This window comes from Podarcis raffonei, chromosome 7, assembly GCF_027172205.1.
Source record: "Podarcis raffonei isolate rPodRaf1 chromosome 7, rPodRaf1.pri, whole genome shotgun sequence".
NCBI lineage: Eukaryota > Metazoa > Chordata > Lepidosauria > Squamata > Lacertidae > Podarcis > Podarcis raffonei.
This window is the reverse complement of record NC_070608.1, coordinates 20,947,121-20,974,166: the sequence shown is the minus strand read 5'-3', so window position 1 is coordinate 20,974,166 and position 27,046 is coordinate 20,947,121. Positions and strand designations below refer to the sequence as shown.

Genomic DNA, 27,046 nt, shown 5'->3' with positions numbered 1-27,046 from the left:
ATTCCTGCACATTTTGGTGCTCCAGTGAGCAGGCTGATGACACCCTCTTTGTTTTTCAGTGGCCATCTTTGGGCACAATTTCTATCAGCACCAAGTTTTGGTAATAAGTGGTGATTAGCACTATTCTAAATGTACATCCACTGGACAGTCTCCAACTGGACAGTGTGCAGGACAACACATTTGGGTAATGGGGTAGGGAGAAAGGAGACACAGGAGGCGGCCATGCACCTAAACAGCTTTGCCCTGGCAATGTAGTCCTTCAGGTCCAGCCAGACATCAAGGGAGTGCAGAGCTTTCTCTAGAGAGTGAGAGGGATTTGGACAAAAGGTAGGAAATACCAATTCCGGTTGCATGTGAAAACAGGACGCTACCTTAGGAATGAAGGAGGGGCCAGTTCTGAGGGCTACTCTATCCCTATGAAAGGTGCAGAGATGTTTGGCTACTGAAAGGGTCCAAAGTTCAGAGACTCTGTGAGTGGAAGCGATAACTACAAATAGGAGATTCTCCTCGCAATTTCTTTATCCCTTCCCTCTCCCCACCACGCAAAGCTGCAATCGGAGCTTACCTAGCTTTGAGGAGGTGGTGTGAGGGCTCTTGAGTCCTCCTGTTTCCTTCCCAAAGCTGGGCAAGCAGACCTCCATCTTGCAGGTGGGGGGCAGTTCCTGGATTTATGCATTTTTGTGTTTACAAGTGGACCCTCAGAACTGAACCCTCGTGTACCATGTTAGCTGTATGCTGGACCTGGGTCAACTAGCAAGTGTATCCTCAAGTCAACCTCACATCAACTGTGCAGGAGGACAGACACCAAATTCAGCTTCACTTTTTGTTAGCTTCTTGTGAAGCACTCCTTTTAAACCCCTTTCTTGTCAGTTTCCCCAATGGGTACATTGGTAAGAAGCTTTGAATGATAAGAACTCTCCAGAGTGCTGATTGCATTTAACAGTAAACAAATTTGAAGTTTTCTAGCGATATTTAGCTAGTCCTCTCCCAAACTTGTAAATGTGTGCACACCACACGCCTTGGTTGTACCCATTTTATAAATGCAATATATTGAGTTTTACCTTTCGGGACACTAAATTTATTGTCTTTCTTGTACCACAGACAACCTTGTTTGGTATCCAATATTTTGTGTGGATATTCTGTTTTGTGCTCGGTTGATTTCTTCACAGTGAAATCTGTAGCTAGCATGGGAGATACAATAACAGATTGCTAAATGTGAACACCATTCATCCATAACACTTGGATGTAAAGGTAGTTTCTTATGTTACTGCTGCATATGTGCTTGTTACACCTGCCTTTGAAGATGTTCAGAGACATAAAGCACTGGTCCACCCTTGTAACAATAAGTATCTGGCTTTTGTTCATGATCATTGGAAGTTAAACAAAGACATGAGGGAGGCAGTGAGAACCACCGTGTCAGTTCCACCTCCTGTCACTGTTCTCATTATTCTCCAACCTGTGGAGGACAATCTTCAAGCAAGGAGACTTCTGAATGACTCTGATGGAGCATCCTTGCAGCACCAACCTCACCACCATCCTGCAGCAATGCTGGAGGGCAGCTCTGCATCGCCACAACAACTGTTCCTACAAGCATGCACTCAATGACCCTTAGCCAAAGGTGTGAATTTGAAATGTATTGTGTTTGGACTGACCTTTGGTGATATGAGTTCTTTCAGCTGTGACTGATCCATGGAAGTCCATAGGTAAAGGTAAAGGGACCTCTGACCATTAGGTCCAGTCATGACCGACTCTGGGGTTATGGTGCTCATCTCGCTTTATTGGCCAAGGGAGCCAGTGTACAGCTTCCAGGTCATGTGGCCAGCATGACTAAGCCACTTCTGGCGAACCAGAGCAGCTCACGGAAACACCGTTTACCTTCCCGCCGGAGTGGTACCTATTTATCTACTTGCACTTTGATGTGCTTTTGAACTGCTAGGTTGGCAGGAGCAGGGACAGGGCAACGGGAGCTCACCCTGTCACGGGGATTTGAACTGCCAACCTTCTGATCAGCAAGTCCTAGGCTCTGGTTTAACCCACAGCGCCACACCCATGTCCCTATGGAAGTCCATACAAGTCCATTATTGAGGCTACAACTAATGACTGGATGAACATGGCTGAAAACACAGGATTAGGTGACAGTGTACTGACACGTCAACCAAAATGTACTCAGGGTAAGGTCTGGAAAGAGTCCTCTGTGTACAACAGTATTCATGGAAAGCTTGTTCTCAACCCAGGCAATTGCAAGACTGTCTTCAGGCAGGATATGCAGTTGGAAGGGGATCCTCTTCTTGTACTGCTTACCTATAAATTGATTTTCTTCCGGTAGGTGTAAATCTGGATGCAGCATGAAATCAGTGTCCCACAATGTGCTCCAGTATGCATCGATTTCTGTGGATATGACATAAAATGGCATTATTCTGCTATCACATAATGTAAGTTGGAGGGACATCCAAGCCAAGTGTTAACCAGGTTCAACAGCCAGGACGCTGCACTGAATCAACACTGGGCCTAAATTCAGACTGGCGTAATTCTGCAAGCAGACACAAGCTTTAGGCACCTAAAAGAACATGAGAAGAAACCTATCGAATCAGATCAAAGGCTTGCCTTGTCCAACATTCTGTTGTTACAGTGGCCAACCAGATTATTATGGGAAGCTCACAAGCAGGACATGAGTGGAATAGTACTCATGACACCCCAGGAACTGGTTTTCTGAGGCATCTGATCTCTGGTGCTGAAGGTAATAATAAAGGTAAAGGTAAGGGGACCCCTGACCATTAGGTCCAGTCGTGACCGACTCTGGGGTTGCGGCGCTCATCTCGCTTCCTTGGCCAAGGGAGCTTCTGGGTCATGTGGCCAGTATGACTAAGCCACTTCTGGCGAACCAGAGCAGCGCTACCACCTAATACAACTACTTATACTGAGTCAGAGCATTGCTCATCTAGTTCAGTATTGTCCATGCTGACCGAAAACTGCTCTCCAGGGTTTCAGACAGGAGATGTTCACAGTTCAACCTGGAACAGCAGGGAGTGAACCAGAAAGCTTCTGCATACAAAAAGCAGATGCTCTTTTGCTGAGCTACATCATGTTCTTGTTGTGAAAATCCTTAGCTGTCAACTTGCTCGAAAAGCTTCAGAGGCATGTTTTAAATCGCAGAAACTTTACATTGTTTTACCTGTTGTGCTGTATTGTGTCCCAAACCATTTCTCCTTCAAGGGACATTTCCCCTCATGGTAAGGAGAAAAGAAAACGAAGTTTGCCTTTTGAGGGATGAGATGGTTAAGGGCATCAGCAATCACCTATAAGCATAATAATAATAATAATAATAATAATAATAATAATAATAATATTAATAATAATATATTTTTATTTATATCCTTCCCTCCCCAGCCGAAGCCGGGCTCAGGGCGGCTAACAACAATAAAATAATACAACATATCAGTTTGTTTTCAACTAGTCATTCCTAACTTCAGGGCAGGGAAGTACACAATTCAAACGTTTGATAACGTGATTTCTCCACTGGAAAAAGATCTGGAAATGTTCTAGTTACCAACACATTTTTTTAACTCCTATGAGGGAATTTCAAAGTGACTTCTACATAGCAGCTTTCCTCCTAAAGACAGATGGAGATTACTTACTTCATCATTATATTCAATCAGTAGCTGGTCTCCTATCAGAAAGTCCTCCTTTCGAAATATGTGCATATATTCAGAAATATTTTCTACATATTCAAGTGGATCAACCTGGGAAATGAGCAAACTATGATTTGGAAATCATCACAATGTTAGGATGTCTCTTAGAGAGCAGTCCCTGAAACAGGAGAGGTTTGGGATGTGTGAACACCAGTATGCAAAACTAGTCACATATTGAAAATATCAGTATTAGTATAGATACAAGAAAATGCTGGAAAATTGAATAGATAATACCTGTTCCTGAAAGCAAAATTCATTGCCTTCAATCTTCTGAATGTCTTTCCATATTCTGTGAGGGAACAAGTTGAGTCCATATTAATCCTTAACTCTCAAGAAAATAATCAAATTGAATTTCTAAGTAAGATATCACGCAGAAGGTATTTATTCTGCATTAAGTATTCATACTGTTGAAATGGGACTACCAGACCACATTGGTTAAAACCTGCTGCACATATCTGTTTGCAAAGATTGGAGAGGTGACGGTGGTTTTCCTTGAGGCTTCATTTGGCTGCTGGCTGGGCTTTCTGCCTTTGGCCCAGAGGGGCTCAGAAGTTGAACATACCTGTGCTGAGTGCTCGGATCGGAATTGGATGGATACGTAGTTGACGGCCCACTCACCCTTGCCAGCGAAAAGGTCTGTCTGGAGTGGGGGCACATGGTGGGGGGAAAGGAAAGGAGATCTTGTGGCGAGGGGGGGAGGCTGTGTGTGTGTGGCTAGTTAATGCAAGCTGAGGGGTTTTTTTAATGCTGGACGCCATTTTGTTGCACGTACTGCTGCAAACTTTGCAGTGCAAAGCCAGGCCGGGGAGCCATCTTAAGTTGAGGCTGCATAGGCCTTGTGGTGCATGTGATTCAGATTCTATTCAGTTGAACCTCTGGTTACAAAGTTGGTTGGACAGTGTTCTCGAAGCATGAGTTTGACCAAACTGCAGGAGGACAGGAAGACTGGAGTGCCTGGAACAGGTGAGGCTGCAGGTCCCTTATTTTGGCTGCTGGTCCCTTATTTTCAAATCTGTAAGTTGACAGCTATGAGCAACAGGCCCAGAGTGGATTGACCCAGAGTGATTTTGTGTGGTGGTATTGCTATTAATAATGGTTTTCTGAGTTGTCTTCAGCGTATTATATATTGCATAATAAGTATTTGTTGCTCATCAGAAACAGAGTAACTATTGTCCCTGTAAGTTTTGCTGATTAGAATAGTGTGTCTAGTCGCTTTCTTTGGTTCTAGCACTTCTTTTTTAAAAATCACCTTTCTACAGGTCCATGCTTTCTCAACATCTTCAAGTACTGGAATATAATATGAATAACCTGAAGACAGAAAAAGAAAACGGTTCATCATCTAGTTACCCTTACCTACAAGAAAATGTTTCACAGAATTTAGCAGAGGGTCCACGTTTTCCAGTACATTTAAATGTAAGGCAGCACTGTAACGAAAGAGCTAATCTATGATACTTTACTATCCTACTTTGGGCATTCCTTGCATGAAGGGGGCATCAAATGATGATTGAGCAGCAGGAATGTGCCCCTGGCCCTGTCTCTGAACATCAATGCCATAACAAGGTCATCTGTAGGGAAGAAGGACTGGGCCACACTTCCACACGTCTTGTGCCTAGAAAGCATGAGTCCAAGCAGTTTCCCACTTAAAGGTAAAGGTAAAGGGACCCCTGGCCATTAGGCCCAGTCGTGACCGACTCTGGGGTTGCGCCGCTCATCTCGCTTTATTGGCCGAGGGAGCCGGCGTACAGCTTCCGGGTCATGTGGCCAGCATGACTAAGCCGCTTCTGGTGAACCAGAGCAGCGCACAGAAACACCGTTTACCTTCCCGCCGGAGTGCTACCTATTTATCTACTTGCACTTTGACGTGCTTTCGACCTGCTAGGTTGGAAGGAGCAGGGACCAAGCAACGGGAGCTCACCCCGTCGCGGGGATTCGAACCGCCGACCTTCTGATCAGCAAGTTCTAGGTTCTGTGGTTTAACCTATAGTGCCACCCGCATCCCTAGTTTCCCACTTACCTCATGCTTTTTAGGCACAGGTCCAAGCAATTTTGCCTTTGCCTTGCTGCTTTCCCCAGGAAAACCTACTCTTTAGCAATAAATCAGAACAAACAGCAACCTGCAGAAAAGCTGATTGCTGTTTGCTCTGATTCAGCGGCGCTAAACAACATGTTTTCCTGGGAGAAAGCAGTGGGGCAAACGGAAGTGTGGATTAGCCAGGTGCAAACAGCTGTTCACGTGAGAACATAGGAAGCAAACTTATATCAAGTCAGACCATTGGCCTAATCCAGCTCAGTATTGTCTACACTTTCCAGGGCAGCAGTGGCAGTGGCTCAAAATCTATTATATGCTCAATATACATGTAATATCTACAAATTAACTTTTCATAATTATTGTTTTTACTATACTCTATAACCCCCCTTTATAATCATATTCAAGTTAGTCATATTAACTTAGGTTCCATTCATTTCTATGGAACTACTCTGGGTAAAAGTTAGCTGGCTACAGCCCTCTGTCCTTTGTACTGATAGTGATGCCTGTCTGTTTCAGGGCTGGATCATGTTTTGTAAATAATAAAAGTAAATAAATAACAATAAGGGAAATTTACCTCATAATAATGTTCAAAACCTTCATCAGTCAAAGTCACAGAGATGCTGAAGATGGAGTAAGTAGAGTTTTGTTCAAATCCTGTCTCACCATTTCCTCCAAATAATGCAAGAGCCCAAAATCTATTGCAAAATGAAAACCATGATTATGCAGATGAACCACATTGCATTTTAAAGCATCTTACCTTTGAGTGCATTACTGTTACAATGAACTGGGAACAGAGGTGGAATTAAGGATGCTGGTGGTAGCTTGCCCCCTCAAGCAACCTGTGGCGTTTGCCCTCCTAGGTGTGTGACATCATACTGGGTTCATAAGGAAAGGGTTAACTAATTGTAAAATGACTAACCAATAGGAACCCAAGGGGAGGAGTTAGAGTTGTTGAGAAGTCAGTCTGAAGTTAGAGAAGAGACGGAGAGGATAAGTCTGTGGGTTGGGCTAGTCTGGTGTGAGAGAGTGAGAGAATCTGTTAAGACGAGTCAGTCAAACGGTTGAGATAATCAGTCAGAAGGTATTAGGAAGGTAAAGAAACTAAAGTTAAGAAACTGACAAGAATATTATCTGAGAAACCATAAACTTGTTAATATTTATAAAATAAACTTGTTTAGTTGGTTCAATTTTTAACAACTGTCTGGACTCAGTGTGTACCTGAGAGTAACAGGTTGGTGGCAGCGGGGAAGCGAGCACAGTGGTGGCACAGGGATCAATAGACCGTTAAACGTCTGGGGACCCTGTGTAATTGCCACACAACCTAGTAATTGTGTTCTGTACCAGCTGCAGACTCCAGATGTACCTCAAGGGCAGCCCCACACAGAGAACATTGCAGTACTCCAACCATAAGATTACCAAATCCTTGGACAACTGTGGTCAAGCTCCCCTGATCAAGGAACAGCTATAGTTGTCTTGTTGACCAAAGCTGGAAAAAGACCCTCTTTGCCATCAAACTGAGCTGTGGTTTCAGTGACAGAGTTAGATGCAACATCCATTATGAATCCATAATGGATTATAAAAACCAATATCTATTAAAATTCAATAGCCATTAAAACAAAAACACAACCTAAAAACCGATCAAACAAAAGTTTAAAAGCAAATAAAGCAGAGAAGGGGTGATTTATGCATACTCACAACAGCTCAAAGTGTCTCAGAACCTGTAAGTCATCTTACTGCCTCTCAATATTCAAAAGGGATAATTTGACATGTTTAGCTGTTTCATCACGCAACATAAGATTACCCCATTTCAGTGCAAACTTGACAAAGCAAAATCTTCAAGACATACTTTTTCCTCAGAAGCGAGAGCACGCTGCCATTGCCTTCATGTCCCACCAGCCAGGAGAGGTAATGAAGAGGCTTAGTCCTACAAAGATTGGGGGAAACATTAAATAAGTTAAATAAGTTTGACATTTGCCCCTAAACTCCTAACTCCAACACTTGTCTCCTCTTCTTTAATCATCTGTCTTTAACTTAACCAATCCATTCTTCAACTTTTAATAATGTTGTACTGAACCTCGGTGTTGCACTGCGACACTACCCAAGAGTTATTTGATCCTTTCCCCTTTTTCTTTTGCACAGCAGATCATAGAACTAGGGACTTGGTGGGTTTGAACTCCATGGTTTTGCCAAAATGGACTTGTCAGCTATGCACTGAGGAACACTTTGGGCAATTCTGGATTGCATGGTTATATGCTGGATTGCAAAACTGGATTGCATGGTTATATGCTGAATAGCTTCATAGACAATAAAGGGAAGGACCATAGCTCAATGGTAGAGCATCTGCTTTGCATGCAGAAAGTCTTGGGTTCAATCCTTGGCATCTCCAGTTAGGGTGGGGAGAGATTCCTGTCTGAAATCCTGAAGAGCTACTGCTCGCCAGTGAGATGATACAGAACTAGGTGGCCCGGTGGAGTACAGGGACAGGTTTAAGGTGCTGGTTTTGACCTTTAAAGCTCTATGCGGCCTAGGACCCACGTACCTACAGGACCGCCTCTCCTGGTATGCCCCGCGGAGGACCTTAAGGTCCACAAATGACAACATTTTGGAGGTCCCAAGTCACAAGGTGGTTAGGTTGCTCTCAACCAGGGCCAGGGTCTTTTCAGTACTGGCCCCGACTTGGTGGAACGCTCTGTCACAAGAGACTGGGCCCTGCGGGACTTGACATCTTTCTGCAGGGCCTGCAAGACAGAGCTGTTCTGCCTGGCCTTTGGTTTGGACTCAGTTTGACTACTGCGTTGTATAAATGGAAGTAGGTTTAAAATGATCTCTTACCGATAATTCTTTTCTTGTGGGGGAAGACTCCAAGAGATGCTTAGAGAATGTATTTCTTTCACTGGAACAACTGAGGCAGGAGAAATGAGTCAATTTCAAACATTCACATGGGTGGTTATTCTTGCAGCAGACATTGAGAAAATGGGCAAGGGAAACGAAAGAGGTGGTGAGAGGAATAAACATGCACACATATTACTTCCAAAGGTTATAAGGCCATGTAAAAAAAACACCAAAAGTTGGCATCCGTTTGTCTCAGGAGGCAATGGAAGAGTGCACCTTCAGGGGCATAGTCAAACAACTAGAGAAGAAGAAGAAGAGTTTGAATTTGATATCCCACTTTATCACTACCCGAAGGAGTCTCAAAGCGGCTCACATTCTCCTTTCCCTTCTTCCCCCACAACAAACACTCTGTGAGGTGAGTGAGGCTGAGAGACTTAAAAGAAGTGTGACTAGCCCAAGGTCACCCAGCATGTGGAGGAGCAGGGAATCAAACCCGGTTCACCAGATTACGAGTCTATCGCTGTTAACCACTAGACCACACTGGCACTGGAGAGTTACAGAGCCTGCTGTGGCTGAAGAAACCAAAACAGGAGAGACATATTAGAGACAGCTGAAGCTAAGATAGTAGCTTGCCTTAAGGTCACACTGTGACCTTGTGGCTGAGGTGGACTTTGAGTGGAGAACTACTTCTTCCAATATGTCTTGTCAGTAGAGATATTTATCCCACATTGCATCTATATTTGAACTATTTAAAACCATATGTAATTGTTTTAAATGTTTGTATTGGTTTTTTTACAAAAATATAGAGACCTGTTTTAAATTATTTTTACACTTTTCTTGTTTTTTTAGCTGTAGTTGTAACCCATCCTGGGACAGTAAAGGTTTTTTAAAAAAAAGCAATGTAGCTGTGATGCAATTTCCCATTGACAATGGATTGCTGCTCTACATCGCCTTCTGGTGTCACATTTTTACAACACATTTTTAATGTTTTAACTGAACAGTGTAGATGGGTCCTCAGTTTGGTAAGTGATATCCCTTCAGATCTCCCAATGATAAATTTTTTTGGGTTGAGACTAATTACCTTTGTAAAGCTTGTGAAATGCAGGTGTGTCAAACGGCTGTGGCAGATGACCAAAAGTTGGTTTGGGTAATCCACTTAAAAACAATAAAGAAACAATAAATAAATAAATTGCAATTCCCACTGATTCCTGCTCTCAGTTCTCTCCTCCAAATATTTATATATTTAGGTGGCAACCCAATAGACACTTACAAGGGACTAAATCCTATTGAATTCAATGTTATTTGCTTCTGAGTAGATATGTACAGGTTTGCATTGAACTAAGACTGCATAGTTAATTACACATTATTTTCATGGGATGCTATGACTACATCTGAGCCTTTGCTTTAGTGGGTTCTCAGAACGGAATTTATTTCCTTGACACTGATTACAAGTTTGGTGGAAGACCCAGCATTTCCAATCTAATGTTTGTCTATTGTATCTCTAATTAAAAGGAAGTCAAGGATCAGTACCTTTTACTAGTACTTCCATCTATTTCTCAAATATCTAGTTCTCTTCCCCTTAATATAATTCTTTGATTCTCTTCCCTGGCTTGGCAGAATTCAACAAAAACAGATCTGGTAAAGTAAAGGTCTATGATAAAGAGGATAAAACTGGTAAAAAAATCCAACGCTACACATAAACTCCACCTTACAATTATATCTTAGGAATGCATAGTAATATTTGACCGTATTCTTTCTCTTTTATATTTCTAATTGATATGTCATTGATATGTCACAAAGTATCAGATTTTGCAAGCCATCAACAGTTTTAGGATAAAGAACAACAACAAAATTTCTTACTTATTTGGGATCTGTGAGAAAATTTCCGTCACCCATTTCTCCAAAGTGTCCAGAGTTTCTAATAAAGAAATATTGAAATATTTAGATAGATAGATAGAGAGAGAGAAGAAGAAGAAGAAGAAGAAGAAGAGGAGGAGGAGGAGGAGGAGGAGGAGGAAGAGGAAGAAGGGGAGGAGAAAGAAAGCAATATGTTCCCACAAGGACAAAGTTAAGGTGAAAATATTGAAGCAGCCTTCTTAAATAATATGAACACATGGGGCTGTGTGGAAAGAAGTCATTGCACTGATGGAACGACTTCCACTCATGCAATGGTACTTCTCATTCCTCTTCCTCCTGTGCGTCACCCACACCATCTCAAATCTGCTATGGGGTTTTCCCCAAGCCTAAAGAGCACATTTCAGGTGAGGGGCGATAGGGGAGGCAAGGGAGGGGGATTTCCATTGTACAAATGAAAGTCCTTCCACATGTGCAATTAATTTGTTTGCTACAACCCACAATGCATAGATGTTTGCATCAACTAAATGGCAAAGTTGCAGGAGCTCCCAACTTTTTCCACACTTTTTGATGTTCATCCTCAATGAACTACCTAGTCACATTATACCTAATAAACCTTCACCCTATGATTTGCCTTTTGTATCAGACCAGCAACCTTCTCAGTTATTCTTATTCAGGCATTACTCACCAAATGAAAAACATTGATATAGTAGGGAACCCTTTCTGTGCATTGAATCTCCTTGTGTGATTAAGAACCCTGAAAAATACCCACTGAAGACATCCACACTAAACTTGCAGTTCAGGAGACACTAAACGTGAGAACACTTCAAGTAATTGAAGATTTGTCTGTTCCAGCACTTTCCCTAACTCTTACAATATTTTGAATGGGTGATGCTATGCTTTTTACCTTTCTAGAACTTTATTGCATTACATGGTACTGTTGCGTTTCAGTTTTATTGTTTCATTTTGTGCAAATGCTTATAAAATGAAATACAGTGGTACCTCGGGTTACAGATGCTTCAGGTTACAGACACTTCAGGTTACAGACTCCGCTAACCCAGAAATAGTACCTCGGGTTAAGAACTTTGCTTCAGGATGAGAACAGAAATCGTGCGGTGACAATGGGAGGCCCCATTAGCTAAAGTGGTACCTCAGGTTAAGAACAGTTTCAGGTTAAGAACGGACCTCCAGAACGAATTAAGGTCTTACCTCGAGGTACCACTGTATGTACATTCTATATGCATATCTATCTATGTACCATATCTGTAAGTCTTTGTAAGCTGCTTAAATATTGTTTTGGTGTTAAGTGAATTGCATTATAAACACAGGAAGGCCTGGGGTGAACCATGTCTCAATTACATAAAATGGCTGCCAAACAGAAAGAAGTAGAAAAATAGACTGGACGACAAAATAGTGTCGATGGGCGCCCCTCCATCAATGGGGAAAAGTGCATATTTCACCCACTGCCATGTTCACTCACAGAGAAAAGCTCTTTGCATCTCTCTCTTCCTTTTCAGAACAGAAGAGAGGGTAGGTTTCTAATCCAGGCATCTCAAGAAATGTGGGCTTATTTAAGAGCAAGTATTTGTTGTAGAAAAGGGACGCAGGTGGCGCTGTGGGTTAAACTACAGAGCCTAGGAATTGCCGATCAGAAGGTCGGCAGTTCGAATCCCTGCAACAGGGTGAGCTCCCGTTGCTCGGTCCCTGCTCCTGCCAACCTAGCAGTTCGAAAGCACCTCAAAGTGCAAGTAGCTAAATAGGTACTGCTCCTGCAGGAAGGTAAACGGCATTTCCGTGCACTGCTCTGGTTCGCCAGAAGCGGCTTAGTCATGCTGGCCACATGACCCAGAAGCTGTACGCCGGCTCCCTCGGCCAATAAAGCGAGATGAGCGCCGCAACCCCAGAGTCGGCCATGACTGGACCTAATGGTCAGGGGTCCCTTTACTCCTTTACTATTTGTTGTAGGAGGAGCTGAGTCAGTCTGAATATGAACTGAACAGGAAGCCCAAACAGTCTCCCATTCACTGAGATATTTTTCGTGGGTGCCATAGGAGGTACTGGCATGGGTGACCCCGTAGTCATAAATTGCATGCCAACTGCTATCTGCACCTTATCTTGGGTGCTGCATTGTCAGCAAAACAGTTCATGGTACGGGATCTCATGCGAACCATGACAAAATTCTTCCAAACATACATGCACCCCCCCCAACCAACAACTTAACATAGCATCGTATAACAGACATGCATACTCACATATATATAACTTATAGTTCAGCACAGGGAGATTTTTATACCTCTAGATTGGACAACTAGATTCATATAGTGGGCTGAGTAGTGACGCGTCCTGAAATCCCTAAGCCTCTGATAGGTATTAATTTTGTTCCTTTTCGGCGAATGTTTAAGTGTCTCCGCATTACCTGCAAATTTTAAACGGGAAGAGATTTGCTTTCTGACTTTGAAATAGCGAGGGTTTTAAGTTTGTGTGTTTGTGAATCAGATATCCTAGTCCTAAAAAGCTTCTCCAGGACCAATCATGTATCTATTTTTTATTTTTTATTTTAGCATGATTAGCCCAAGTCATGAATATCAATCTTGACAGTTACACTGCATTCAGTTAGAAATTCCACCTAATAAACAAGTCTCATCCAAATAATGACAAATTATGGATACTTCCAGAAGTCATGTCTCAAGAACCTAAACAGCTCTCTTATAATACCATATTCACTTGAATCTAATGCTCACCCTTTTGGGCCAAATTACGCTGCCAAAATTAAGGAGCACATTAGATTTGATGGCATATTTACATTCTCCATCAAATACTTTTTTTGGTTTCAAGGTTATAAAACTTGAGGTGCGCATTAGATTCAATGGCACGTTGGACTCGAGTAAATACAGTAAGTCAGATTATCATCTAGCAATCCAAGAGCAGAAACTCTCAAGGATTTCAGATAGGAGTCCTTTACAACCTTCCTGAGGAGACGCCAATGACTGGCATAGCATCTGTTCCATTACTGAACTATGGCTCTTCCCCTATTTCAGGGGTCGAGAACCTCTGGCCCAAAAGCCTAATTAGGCTCACCATTTAGGCCTCACCATTTAGCCCACCTGGTCATTTGGCCAAGCCTTGTCTGCCTGTTCAACACCTGATGCTAGACATAACTGGACCAAATGGGGTTTGTAAAGGTTGGACATCAGCTGATCATCTACATGGGCAAAAACGGGACACCTCAGGTCATTGGCCCATGGGTGATAGGGGAGATAAGGATTTAGTCTGTCATCCAGGTCCAATGTTGGCATGATAGGAACGGTATTTTTGTTCTTCAATGCCGGGTTGTAGACCGTAACAATGTGCCCCCACTACTCAATTACTCTGTTGTCTCCTGTATACTGAGTTAATATGCACTATGAAGTCAGGGCTGCCTGACCTGCTATTCTGCTGGGCTGACAGGCCAACTTCATGCAATCAGCTGGTCAAAAATAATCTGCTAAATTTGTTTGCCAGGGCTTGCATTTCAGGGCCATGCTGGGTTAAATCCCAAACTAAGCAGAAATGAAGCCAGGCAGGAAAAACAACAACAACCAACCACCAGCCAAAGATCTTTGGAAGGAACCAGTATTAAGGGCTTTTGTTCAAGTACAACAGCTCAAGAATTCCCTAATGCTTTTAAACTAAAATCCCGCACTTTAAACTGAACCTCGCAACATTATACTTACCCCAAAAGAATTTTCTCATAGGATGTCCTTGTTTTGCAAGGCTTCCAAGGAGCAATTCTCTTCTGTTAGCATCAGAGGGCCTGGCTATTTGATATTCTGTTTGTTTTGAAGAACACATTAAGCAGCAGAAGGGAGAATACCTTTTTCAGTGATAAGATCATTTAGAAAAGGAGACAGCCTAATAACACACATACACAAAGCAGCAGCGGATGAACTGACCTACCTACCTCATCTACAACGAGAGGGATGGAAAGAGACAAACCATTCTGCTGCGTACATCTGATGGGCTGCATCATGGAGTTCCCAGGGCACCAGGGAAGGGAGGCACTGCCCATTAAATGAACAGAAATAGCCAGCATCACAAGGAAAATGGAAGCTGTGGGAGCTGCGGTAATTGCCTTCTCCTCCTTTAAGTCCATGTCAACATGGTGCCATGGGATGAGCAGGATGGCAAGGAAAGGAAGAGGTCAAGTGGCCCTTTAATGCATAAGAAGAGCTTTGCTGGATCTGACCAAAGGCCCACCTAGTTCACCATTCTGTTCCTGCAGTGGCAAACCAAATGCCCAAGCAGGATGCGAGCGCAACAGTGTTTTTCTACTCATGTTCCCTAGCGACTGGTATGCAGTTACCTTTGATACTAGAGGCAAGATACAGCCATCTCTGATAGTCGAGTCCCCTTTTAAAGCTGTCTACCAGCGATGTAGCGTTGGTTGTTGGCGCCTAGCCAGTGTGTGCACTGAGCAGCGGAAAGGGGTGCTAGCCCAGCCCTCGCCACTGACACTGCCAGAGCGATCCCAATGGAGCAAAGCGGGGCTGACCTCAGCCACGTGGAGAGGAGTACCAGGCTGGGCTGGGCTTGCCTGCATGTGGTGGCCTGGTTTGTGTCCCCACAAGAATTGTGCACTCACAGCCACCCTCCCCCTGGCAGTCCCACGCTACGCCCCTGCTGTCCACACTGGTATCTTGTCTACGGTGCACTCCCTAATAGTACAAATGGTACAGAAAACTAACTTTTGTGTATCTGATAACCAGCATCCATATAGCACTGCTTTGACTCACACCTATCCTCCAGTTTGCCTTTTTTGAATAATAATAATAATAATAATAATAATAATAATAATAATTTATTTATACCCCACCCATCTGTCTGAGTTTCCCCAGGCACTCTGGGCGGCTCCCAATCGAGTGTTAAAAACAATACAGCTTTAAATATTAAAAACTTCCCTAAACAGGGCTGCCTTCAGACGTCTTTTAAAAGTGGGATAGCTGCTTATTTCCTTGATGGGAGGGCATTTCACAGGGCGGGCGCCACTACCGAGAAGGCCCTCTGTCTGGTTCCCTGTAACTTCACTTCTCACAATGAGGGAACTGCCAGAAGGCCCTCGGCGCCGGATCTCAGTGTCCGGGCTGAATGATGGGGGTGGAGATGCTCCTTCAGGTATACAGGACCAAGGCTTTAAAGGCCAGCACCAACACTTTGAATTGTACTCGGAAACGTACTGGATTGCTGAACTGCAGCTATATCCTAAGCAGGAAAGTGTGGTCCATCCAGCCATTCATCAAACACCATCCTTTGAGCATGCTGTATACATTTGCTGGCATACAATGTTGTAAAGGCTGTCCCCAAGGTGGTTGTGAGCATCCTCTTCCTTTCTACCCTCTCCCTGTCCAAAGGTTCCTTTTCATGACACACCAAGGCCTTTTTCCATATGTAATGGCTGTTCTTGTCACCTGCCATGCTCTTAACTGCCTAACTGCTACAGTCCAAGTTTCCCCTGCAGTGTGACCATTTCTCTGCATCTCCTAATAAACACATTTTTTTATGCAGTTTAGAATAATGTGCACATTTTTGAAAGTAATTTCCCCTAATATAATGTGCTTTTGTATTTCACTAATGTATTCATTTTTAGGCACACTTTCCCCAATATATGCATTCTTGTAAACATTGATTGGTTGGGAGAACCACATCACAAAATTGGGAGAAGGGCAAATTTCAAAGGATGGCTGTGTTTCAATTCTCATATTGTTTCAGAAAATTGCAAATTGGATAGATTCACCTTTAAATGCAAACAGGATCTAATTTCTCCTCCATCCCTACAAGAAGACAGGCATAGATGTGCAGTGTAAAATAGCAAAAAAAAAAAAAAAGGGGGGGAGCCAGATTCAATGCTCTGCAGTATGATATGAATGCAGGACAAAATCTGGGGTCTGGAACTGAGCCTGGCACAGCAATGTCTAGCACCAGATCCTGTCCTACGCTCTGATTGTACTGCAGCCTGTTGAATATTTCACAAAGTGTGCAAGGCCAATTTTAAATGGGATTACAGGTCTAAAATCCTACCAGACTAAAGAAGTAGGCAATTAATAGTCCTGCTTTACAAATGAGGACTCAGAAATTAAAGAGAATATATCCACAAAATCAGACAGCTGAAGATTAGATCCAAAGTTTGGAAGCACAGTTGAAAAATCCAGGATACATGGGTTGGAGGGGAAATAATTTTTCCTACAGTGAGAAACCCACGTTGTCTGTTGTGCTTTGTGAAGCTTTGTATTTAACCTCAGACATAAAAGACTAGAGTTAGACAAAGGTAGTCACTCTTTTCCTCTTAGCCCGTCACCCATGTCATCCTCACAATTAACACACATTGTGAACTCACACCAGAAAGTGACATATCTCCACATTTTATAACAACTTATAGCCTGAATGCATTTAAAGTCCTACTGAATTCAATGGGATTTATTTCCTGAAGATATGCTTAGAATTGCAGCCTTACAGTTAATTACCTAGTTCGGTATGCTCTGGGAACTGATAAAATTACACTCTCAAAATTTATTGACCACGATCCAACATAAAGTTAAACACTCTTAAGACCATTATTTCAAAGGGCTTAAGGAGGCTTAAATATTTGGATTGTGGCCATTGTATCTAAATATTACTTTTATAAAGTGGTTACATAAAACATGGGTCATCCAAATTTCATGATAGGAATGCTACTTAAACCTGATGAGATCGTTTCTCTTAAGAATTGCAAGAATATCAACAATAAAAAAAATTAGATCAAACCCATTTGTTTTACCACTATCTACAGCTTCAACTTCTCGGTCAATTGCATCCTTAATCATCAGTGGCTGGATGAAAAATTGTGCCCATCTACAAGAGAAATTGAAAATCGGGTTTCTGCTGTGCTGAAAAGCAGAACTATAATATTCTGTTTTCAAAAGTGCATATACAGTCCCTTTGGGTTGCATTCAAGTAACTTACTCAGAGTAGACCATTTAAAATTACCGGTCCAAATGGGGATAGGAAGAGATAGGACAAATAAGAGCATTTTTTTCCTTCCATGGTTGCCTTTTGCAAGGTTTCAGAGGGTTTCCTGGGGTTTCCCTGCTCCCCCCCATCATTTGGGGGTCAAAATTCCCCATAAGAATCAGTGCAAATTGTTGCTTGTTATGAGAATGCTCACCTCGCAAACTGTTTCCTGAGAATGCATTGTGTTCAGATATTGGGAACTGCATATAATGACCATTAATAACTTTGCACATTGCTTCTCACTCCCACTCCTCTAGTGTACATCTTCCTGGTTGTTATTTGGTTTTGTCTTGCAAAGTTACCTGTCGAGGGCTTCCCTAAAATATTTTTTCTGGATATCAAAGTGGAAGACTGTTCGCTCTGTGTCTGTCGAAGCATTGTCTGAGCCTCCGTGCTTCTTTAAGAATGTATCGAACCCATTCTCATCTGGGTATTTCTGGCTACCCATAAACACCACTGAAAGAGAACATTGAAAAAATTGGGTGCATGCCTTCCAATCCTTGGATACTTGCATGCTCAGAGCATGCACAGATGTTGATCATTTCAATGAACCCAATGCATACCTCTTGCTTTAAGCCAAAAAGCTTTCACGATACATTAGAACAGCCTTTCTCAACCTGTGGGTCCCCAGATGTTGTTGAACTACAACTCCCATCACCCCTAGCTAGCAAGGCCAGAGCTCAGGGATGAAGGCAGTTGTAGTCCAACAACATCTGGGGACCCACAGGTTGAGAACCGCTGCATTAGAAGGAGTGCAAGGCTTGATTGTGGCAAACCTCAAAGGCTGGGGGGTGGTGGTTTTATAACACTGGGGTGATTACACTACTGTCACAGACTGGCTGGACACAGAGGAATGGTGGGAGGAACCAGCTGGGGAACCCCCAAAGGAAGAAATTTCAGATCCCGGGAAGTAGTGGTGGGACAACGATGAGTGGTCAGAGGGAGAAGACTGGGAGGTCTTCTGAAGCTGAAGAGGTCACAGGGCTTAGTGAGCAGGGAGAGTCTGTGGCAGAGAGATGTGCAGAGTCACAGTCAGAAGCTGAAGCAGGGAAGGAGGGAGGCCAAGAGGCAGAAGTGAATCAGGCTGGTGAAGAAGTTAGGGTGTCCCCCCTGCCGCCTGCTGTGACAAGCTCCCCTTCCTCCACATCTCCCAGAACCAGGAGAGGCATGAAGAGGGCGGAGGAGAAGTCAGTTTCATGCTGCCATAGTCTCCAGTTTCTTGGGAAAACCCTGGAGAGAAGGGACTTGGGCAGCTGGGAGCTTCCATCTCAGCAATTGCTTCACAGAGCAAGACCTGCCAGAGATGAGTTGCTGTGCTCATTAGGTCTGTACAACCCGTACAGCACATAAAGGTAAAGCGACCCCTGACCATTAGGTCCAGTCGTGGCAGACTCTGGGGTTGCGGCGCTCATCTCGCTTTACTGGCCAAGGGAGCCAGCGTACAGCTTCAGGGTCATGTGGCCAGCATGACTAAGCCACTTCTGGTGAACCAGAGCAGCGCACAGAAACACCGTTTACCTTCCCGCCAGAGCGGTACCTATTTATCTACTTGCACTTTGAGGTGCTTTCGAACTGCTAGGTTGGCAGGAGCAGGGACCGAGCAATGGGAGCTCACCCTGTTGCAGGGATTCGAACTGCCGACCTTCTGATCAGCAAGTCCTAGGCTCTGTGGTTTAACCCACAGTGCCACCCGCATCCTGTACAGCACATAGGTAGCAATTATTGACACAATTAATATTCTTGTTCAAAAACAATTTTTCACCATTTATCAAATCTGTGAGAATAAGACAACTACTTACAAAGTGCCATGAAAACTTATAAGCTATCTAAAATAAAGTGAACTTGCAGTGTCAGATTATTATTATTATATTTATTAATTGTGAGAATAATTGCCTCCTATGTGCTGTATGGGGTTGCACAATTGTTATTAATGGCACAGGTTGTATTTCTTCAGCAGTGCTCCTTAAGCCTGGCACTCCCATGCAGATCCTGTTTTTGCTAATAGTCGTCTCCAACTTGCTCAGTGTAATTTACTGCTGGTTCGATGCTGTCACTGCAGAGCAGGCCCTGCTCTGAATCCAAGGCTAATCTCAGCACTTGGGACCTTGGGCAGCTCCTAAGATCCAGGTGCTGTAGCAGAACCCACGAGCATTGCTTTGGTTTCAATGGTGCTGGCACTTGTTTGGGCCCTCCAGACTGCTTTTTCCCTCAGCCATGAGTTTATCTGGTAGCAGCAACAGAATCTTGGAAAGTGCCTGCCGTTTTAACCTCCCCCTGCAGGGCCACAGAGTACACACAGAAGTCTTCTCCCCTCCCAGACCTCTGAAATGAAGCTCAGAAGAAGCTTTGTACTTCAGGATAGTTTGCTGTGTGTCCTTGGTTGTGAACTGTGTGTGGGTTTGCAAATGTGCCCACGGGCCAAGAAAGGTTGGTGACCCCTGTTCTAATGTGATGTTGCTCTGAGGCATTATGGGAAATTTAAAACGTGGGTGGCTTCCCAGACTCAGCTGTTACTGGTAGGCAACCACTAGAATGGTCTACCTGGAGAGATTTTGGAAGGTCCCCCTCAAATGTGGTACCGCATATCACATGGTATCACAGAGCAGGTAAATAAAGCAGGCTTCCCCAACCACCGCAATGATTTCAACATGCAGATATCTTCACAAAACCTTCCTCAAGCCTGATGTTTTGGACCATCTCTGACCATTGGGCATACTGGCTGGAGCTAGTGGGAGCTGGTGTCCAAAATATCTGGAGACACCAAGCTGAGGAAGGTATGAGATTATGGGAAGACTTTTCTTTCTTCGGGCCATTAACTGCTAAGTTTATTTATTATTAATCTATTAATTCTTTTCAACCATGATTTCATCAACTTTTAAAATAAAGCTATAAATCAGTTTCAAGCTGTGAGTAAAAGAAAATATTGATAATTTTGTTTTGATTCCAAAAAACTGCCTCCCAGGCCAATAAATTATAGGCTATCTTTTCCATGGCTTTCTTTTTTTTGGTAGAAAGACATATAGAAGTAGCTACGTACTGTGCTCCAAAAAATGAGCTAGTCCAGGTAAATCATCAGGGTCACAGAAACTGCCAACACCAACAGCAAGGGCAGCTGCAGACTGTAAAATATATATATATACAGAGAGAGAGGATAGACATTATATCACAAAGAAAGCAGCATGTTTCCCCAATATAAAAGAATTCCAGTTCCATCACAATGCTTCCCCATCTTAAAGAAAACAGATCAAGACTTAGGCTGCATTCACACCATAAATTTAAAGCACATTGAATGCAAATTATTTTCCCCCAGCCCAAAAAAAATACTAGGAGCTGTAGCTTAGCCTAGAACTACAGCTCCCAGGATCTGTTAGAGGGGCAATAATGTGCTTTCAGTGTATGGCGAGGTGTGTCTCCAGCTCCAAAGGCCTTCTGGTGGTTCCTTCTCTGCAAAAAGTGAAATTACAGGGAACCAGGCAGAAGGCATTCTCAGTTGTGGAATGCCCTCCCTTCAGATGTCAAGGAGATAAAAGAACTACACAACTCTCCGAAGATTTCTGAAGGCAGTCCTGTATTGGGATAATGCTTGATATTTTGCTGTGTTTTTATTATGTTGGAAGCCGCTCAGAGTGGGTGGGGCAACCCATTCAGATGGGTGGTGTAGAAGTAATATAATATGTTGTTGTTGACACCAAAATTCTCTTTGTAGTCACCTGTATTTTCCATATTGTGTAAGTAAGTATTAGTTCTACGCAAAATTTTGAAATGCAGTGCCCCTCCATCCAATCCAGTCAGAAGTATAGCTCATTCTCCTCCTTTCATAGAGGACTCAAAACCTTATTCCTCCTGTGGTCTCCAGAAACTGGTATTCAGAAGCATTACATGAAGGTGGAGCATAGCCACTATGACTAGTAGACTTTGATAGCCCTCTCCTCCATGAAACGTGCTGTGATATTCCTTTTCCTTGTTCATCACTATTGCTTTTATCCATTTTGTAAACTGCCTTTGGAAAGATCTCATTTTGAAAGGCAGGTTAAAAAGGGGAAATATATATTAATAAAGGTTAAAAACCACTGTCGTACGAGCCAGTTCAAATAATATATAGGTATACACCTACAAAAATTAAAAATGTGGCTAAAAAAGGCTTGCATAGAGATGTGTATTGTACAGTTATACTCACTGATTTGTTGCTCCTCCCTGTTGAACATACCTTACAGGTTTCCCTTTTTGTTGTGAGTCAAATATTTAGCTTAGGGAAAAGGTTGCCTGGTCAACATGCAGTTGTGCTGCTTGCTAACGTACCTGCTTTTCTGGGCTGTCCATCTTATTTTCCTCTTCTTTCTTGACTAGCTGTTCATAAATTTCATAGTCATCGTTCTCATCTTTGATTCTGCTTTCACGACGCTCTTTTCGTTTACCTTTTTTACCAAGACCACTTAGAACTCCACCATAACCTTCAATAGTGGCCTCTCTTCCTCCAGGTACTTCTCCAAATTCTTCCACATTCCCATACTTCTCGTCCTCAAAGCTGCTGTCTTTCCCATCGTCCGTATCAGAGGACATGTCTTCCTCTTCTGACGCCTCAGAAGAATTGCAGTCATCCATATATAAGTCAGAAATCAGCAGAGCGTTCAGGCCATTGCTTAATTTTATGTACCTGCAAAAGTAATTCCATGAGCATTTATATCATTTCTATTTCTCTTTTTGCCCAATGTGGACGTGCATTTACCAAGATGGCAGTCATCGCTCCCTTTTCTGCTAACCTGGGGATGTGCAGGGAGAAAAATGCAAGGATAATCCGGCCAAGGAGACGGTTTTCAAATGCTTATCCAGTAACTAAACCCACCCTTTGTGGAAAGCAGCCTGTTGAGGATAAGTATGAACGATTCTGGATTGAGAAGAACTACATTTATTTTTGCACTATGGATGGGTCAATGTGAGCACAGCCCAAGTGTCCAACCAGCACCATGTCCTGCTTGCAACAGTAGTCAACAGACAATCACAGGAAGTTCCCAGCAGAGCATGAGAAGAACAGTCACTCCACTCTCATTTGTTGCCCCACCCCATCAACTGGTATTAGTTGCTTGCCTATCTCTGAACCTTGACGTTCCAGTTACCTAATATCCTAAGTAAAACTGATGTGTCCTCCATAAATTTATCTACCCTCCTTTTAAATACTATATCTAATTCGGAGTCCAGAATCAGATCTTGTGGCAACAAATTGCTCTAGGTGATTAAATGTCATTCAAATGTCTTCCTTTTTTTGTCTGTTTTGCATCTATTTACCCTGAATTCTAGTGCCATGAAAGAGACAGGAAATATTCCCTTTGCACGATGTTTAATTGCATAAATCTCTATTATGTCCTCCAGTTTGTCATCATCTCCTTACAAGCTCCAAGCAGTGAAGCATCTCCAACCCCTTGGTTGTTTTGGCTGCCCTTCCCTGCAGCTTTTCTAGCTCTGTTCTTCAGGTGGGATAAGACATAAGAGCATGAGAATAGTCTGCTGGAACAGGCCAATGGTCAGTCGAATCTAGCATCCTGCTCTCACAGTGGCCAACCAGACGCCTGTGGGAAACCCTGCAAGCAGGAGGTGAGCACATGGACACTCTCCCCTCCTGTGGGTTCCAGCAACTGGTATTCAGAAGCAATTCTGCCTCCAACTGTGGAGATAGACCCTGGTTAGTAGTCATTCATAAAATCATAGAAACGTAGAATTGTGCCCCCACGAGGGTGATCTAGTTCAACCCCCCTGCAATGCAGGAATGTTTTTGCCCAACATGGGGCTCAAACCCATGAAGCCTGAGATTAAGAGTCTCATGATTAAGAGTCTCATGCTCTACTGACTGAGCTATCGTCTCATCTATGAATTTGTCTGATCTTCTTTTAAAGCCATCCAAGTTGGTTTCCATCACTGTGTAGGACACCAATAAAACAGGAGATGTAGCCATGGGTGCTCTGACCCCTTCCTCCCATTGCTGTTTTAACATACCCTGCCAAATTATTTCAGGAGGGAGAAAAATGCAAGCAGACCGTGAAGAGCTCAAAAAGAACATGGAAAACAATTCTCCACGAGATTGCAGCAAGCAACCTTCGCCTATTGTAACTGAGTTAAGCACAGCCTAACCCCTTCCCAATAATAGGAATTCATGCAGATTTCCTGGGAGTCAAGTTCCCACCATTGCGTTAAAAAAAATAAATGCCACTACTAGCCAGGTATGCTGGTGGGAATGCCTTGATATTGCTTAATTGCTTCTTAATTTTTAAACTTACTATGTGACCGAGTCTGTACTTTTAGGTTATTTACGTACTTGGGACACACTGTGACATTCACAGTGCTCTTGGCCTCTTGAGGGGGGTTGCTCTTTTCTCCAGACCCTTTATTCACCTGTATTCTTTGTGGTCGCTGGGGGACTTCACAATATCGGGGTCCCCTGCATTTTTCTTGGCCCGGCGCTTGTGCCCTTGCCCTTCCTCGTCAGAGTCTTCCTGTCGTGCCTGGGTCCTTCGACACCCCTGCTGCGGTGGGCGTAAGACTGGGCAGTTCTCAGTCGCATTGGGCTTTGTCCCTCTAGACATTGCTGTGGCTCTGAGGTGATTTGCGAGGTGCTTGCCAGCCACCCTGCACTTGAATTTCCCACCTAGTTACTGTCTTGCAGTAACTTCTGTTCTTCCATACCAAAACCAGCCTCCTTGCCAGGACTATACAATCCATCCCAGACCCCGTTGGATGCTTGGATTCTTGAGAGATAGCATCTGTTTATGACATAGATAAAGGAACAAGCCATGATTCCATGAGGGGTAGTGAGGGAAATAAGACAAGAAATGGAGAAAACTAAACACATCAAATTCATTCATTCAGTCACCTTTGTATAAATTGGTTGGTTGGTTTGAAACCTTTGTATCCAGGTTTGTTTGTTTTTTACTTATAAAAAGACCTCAAGTTACTTCAAGAGAGATTTGGGTTTTTCTAAATTTTACTTTAAAAACTTATATCTTGCCTTTCATCTGAAATAATCTAAGGATGGGTAACAACAATCAAAATCACATAAAACCAGATAGGAAAATTAATACACAAGGTAGCAGCAAGCAGTAGAAATTACCACAAAAGGTTGGCATCTAAAAATCTGTCTGAAAAAAAGATCATAAATATCATTAAAAGCTTGAGTGAACAGGACATGTGCCATAGGGTATCTAAAAGATTATTCTGTTCTACCATATGCCTCATTATTTGTGTAATCAATGGAGTTACCCCAAGACTGCATAAAAATTGTGTACCCGTAGTTTGCCATGCATGGCAAAAAATTATTATTTTTTGTTCCTTCCTCTTGCCTACATATAAACTCTTGTACCGTGGTACCTCGGGTTACGTACACTTCAGGTTACATACGCTTCAGGTTACAGACTCCACTTACCCAGAAATAGTACCTCGGGTTAAGAACTTTGCTTCAGGATGAGAACAGAAATTGTGCGGTGGCAACGGGAGGCCCCATTAGCTAAAGTGGTGCTTCAGGTTAAGAACAGTTTCAGGTTAAGAACGGACCTCCGGAACGAATTAAGTACTTAACCTGAGGTACCATTGTAGTCTGTTAAAACTGTGATGGTTTTGGTATATACACTTTGATGTAACTTTGTTAGTATATTGGGAGACATTGTTTTATTTCCATTTTGTGTGATTGTTACATGTCATATGTTCTAATAAATACGTTTTTCTAAAAAAGAAAGATAACAACGAAGGCACCAAAAAACTACGGCTCTGGAGATAGTTCTACCATTTGGACACCTGTACAGAAAAGGTCCATTCTTTTGTAGCCTTTGCCCAACACAGTAGTGAGGAACCATTCTTCAGCATAAGGGTCACGTTTCCTTGTGGTCTGCCTTCTGGGGGCTGATGGCCAGGGGTGAGCAGAGCAACAAATGTGGTTCTTATCTCTGTACAGTAGGCTTCAGTGCAGCCACACAAATGTCAGAGGTTTCAACATGTATATCTCTCTAGGCATCCATGCTTGGTGTTGGTTAGGTTATTAGAAAGAAGAAGAAGAAGAAGACGACGAACTGGAGAACATATTACAAATTTATACGATTATACATGGTAAGAGTAACAGGGTTGCACTCCTCTTTCTCTCTCTCAATAAAGGTCATCCACCAGAGTGATCAAACCTGATTCTATCCTCAACCCAGCCCTGAAGTCAGACTGAGGTGGATCCAGATAATCAGCGTCATCCATTGTAAAGGTGGTCTTTCCCTTTCGCAGTTACACTCTGGCACAGTCAGTGTGGTATTTACAGTCTTTATTACATATATACAGTGGTAGCTTGGGTTACAAACGCTTCAGGTTACAGACTCCGCTAACCCAGAAATAGTACCTCGGGTTAAGAACTTTGCTTCAGGATGAGAACAGAAATTGCGTGGTGGCGGCAGCGGGAGGCCCCATTAGCTAAAGTGGTATCTCAGGTTAATAACAGTTTCAGGTTAAGAATGGACCTCCAGAATGAATTAAGTTCTTAACCCGAGGTACCACTGTACTAGAAAGAGCATCAATTTCACCTAACCCAGAGATGGGGAACCTGCGACCTTCCAAGTGTTTAACTCCAGTTCCCATCATCCATTGCTCATTGGCCAATAGCCAAGCGGGCTAGGAATGATGCGAGTTGGAGCCAAACACATCTGCAAGGCTGCATGCTCCCCATTAGCAGGTAACCTTAGACTCCGCTAACCCAGAAATAGTACCTCGGGTTAAGAACTTTGCTTCAGGATGAGAACAGAAATTGCGTGGTGGCAGCAGCAGGAGGCCCCATTAGCTGAAGTGGTACCTCAGGTTATGAACAGTTTCAGGTTAAGAATGGACCTCCAGAACGAATTCAGTTCTTAACCTGAGGTACCACTGTACAAGAAACAGCTACAGTTCAGAACTACGCGTCCGAACCCGTTGAGTCAGATACGGGGAGTGGCTTCCTATGATTCCTGTGCCAACAAAGAGCTTCCTTCCCAAGCCTCTGGGTGGTTGCAGGGCTCTTCAGCATCCCTGAGCCCTTGCTCTCCCTGGCTACTCTCCGCCCTCTCTTCCGCTTCCTCTGTCTCTGGGTGGTTGTGGGACTCTTCAGCATCCCTGAGCCCCTGTTCTGCCTCTTCTGTCCATTGCTCCTCTGAATCCTCCCTGACCATCCATGAACCCTTGAAGTTGCTCCACCACAACCCTGTCCACCACCTCCACCTATGGAACCAGACAGTATTGGTAACTGGCAAGCAGTTATTGCAGACCATTGGAGCATGTTTATTATTTGCCTCAGAAATGCATTGTGTGTGTTTTTAAATGACAATATCTGCTTTGCAAACAGAAAAAGGCACGTTACAGTTGCGTGATGAATAGCAACAGATTCTCTGCTATCAGTTCTGGAAGAGAAGGAAAACAAGAGTGAGCAATCAAGGTCAGTAAGAAGCATTGGCAAAGAATCGTTGTAGGTTTATAGTGCCATTATCACCTCTACTTATGTCAAAGAATAAGCAGTGCTGTGGAAGAGCCAACTGAAAAAGTAGGAATGAGGGATTTGAGGTTTACAGGGTAATTTATATTCCTAATGCATCTTCCCATAGAAAAGATAATCCAATTTAAAACCTGATTT

The 27,046-nt window shown here is 43.2% G+C and overlaps 1 protein-coding gene across 6 annotated transcripts in view; it reads right to left on the bottom strand.

Annotated features, from left to right (window-relative positions):
* The window catches only part of LOC128417149 (nardilysin-like), a 40,979-nt gene extending 17,084 nt beyond the window's left edge, over positions 1 to 23,895 (bottom strand). For 5 of the 6 annotated variants that reach the window (XR_008331384.1, XM_053395443.1, XM_053395444.1 and 2 more), the window contains exons 1-18: positions 23,812 to 23,895; positions 21,727 to 22,081; positions 20,465 to 20,546; positions 17,730 to 17,883; positions 17,195 to 17,268; positions 14,118 to 14,213; positions 12,698 to 12,820; positions 10,411 to 10,468; positions 9,632 to 9,705; positions 8,551 to 8,620; positions 7,565 to 7,642; positions 6,293 to 6,413; positions 4,939 to 4,997; positions 3,924 to 3,978; positions 3,636 to 3,740; positions 3,173 to 3,296; positions 2,302 to 2,388; positions 1,062 to 1,181 (exon numbers count right to left, since the gene is read on the bottom strand). Coding sequence is in view for 5 of the 6 variants with exons in the window: in XM_053395443.1 (XP_053251418.1) it covers positions 1,062 to 1,181; positions 2,302 to 2,388; positions 3,173 to 3,296; positions 3,636 to 3,740; positions 3,924 to 3,978; positions 4,939 to 4,997; positions 6,293 to 6,413; positions 7,565 to 7,642; positions 8,551 to 8,620; positions 9,632 to 9,705; positions 10,411 to 10,468; positions 12,698 to 12,820; positions 14,118 to 14,213; positions 17,195 to 17,268; positions 17,730 to 17,883; positions 20,465 to 20,546; positions 21,727 to 22,029 (1,783 nt within the window). In the remaining variant the exon portion in view is untranslated. Of the gene's footprint in view, positions 1 to 1,061; positions 1,182 to 2,301; positions 2,389 to 3,172; positions 3,297 to 3,635; positions 3,741 to 3,923; positions 3,979 to 4,938; positions 4,998 to 6,292; positions 6,414 to 7,564; positions 7,643 to 8,550; positions 8,621 to 9,631; positions 9,706 to 10,410; positions 10,469 to 12,697; positions 12,821 to 14,117; positions 14,214 to 17,194; positions 17,269 to 17,729; positions 17,884 to 20,464; positions 20,547 to 21,726; positions 22,082 to 23,734 lie in introns of all 6 variants that reach the window. The other variant, XM_053395441.1, reaches the window with a different exon arrangement.
* Positions 23,896 to 27,046: the final 3,151 nt, after the last annotated feature.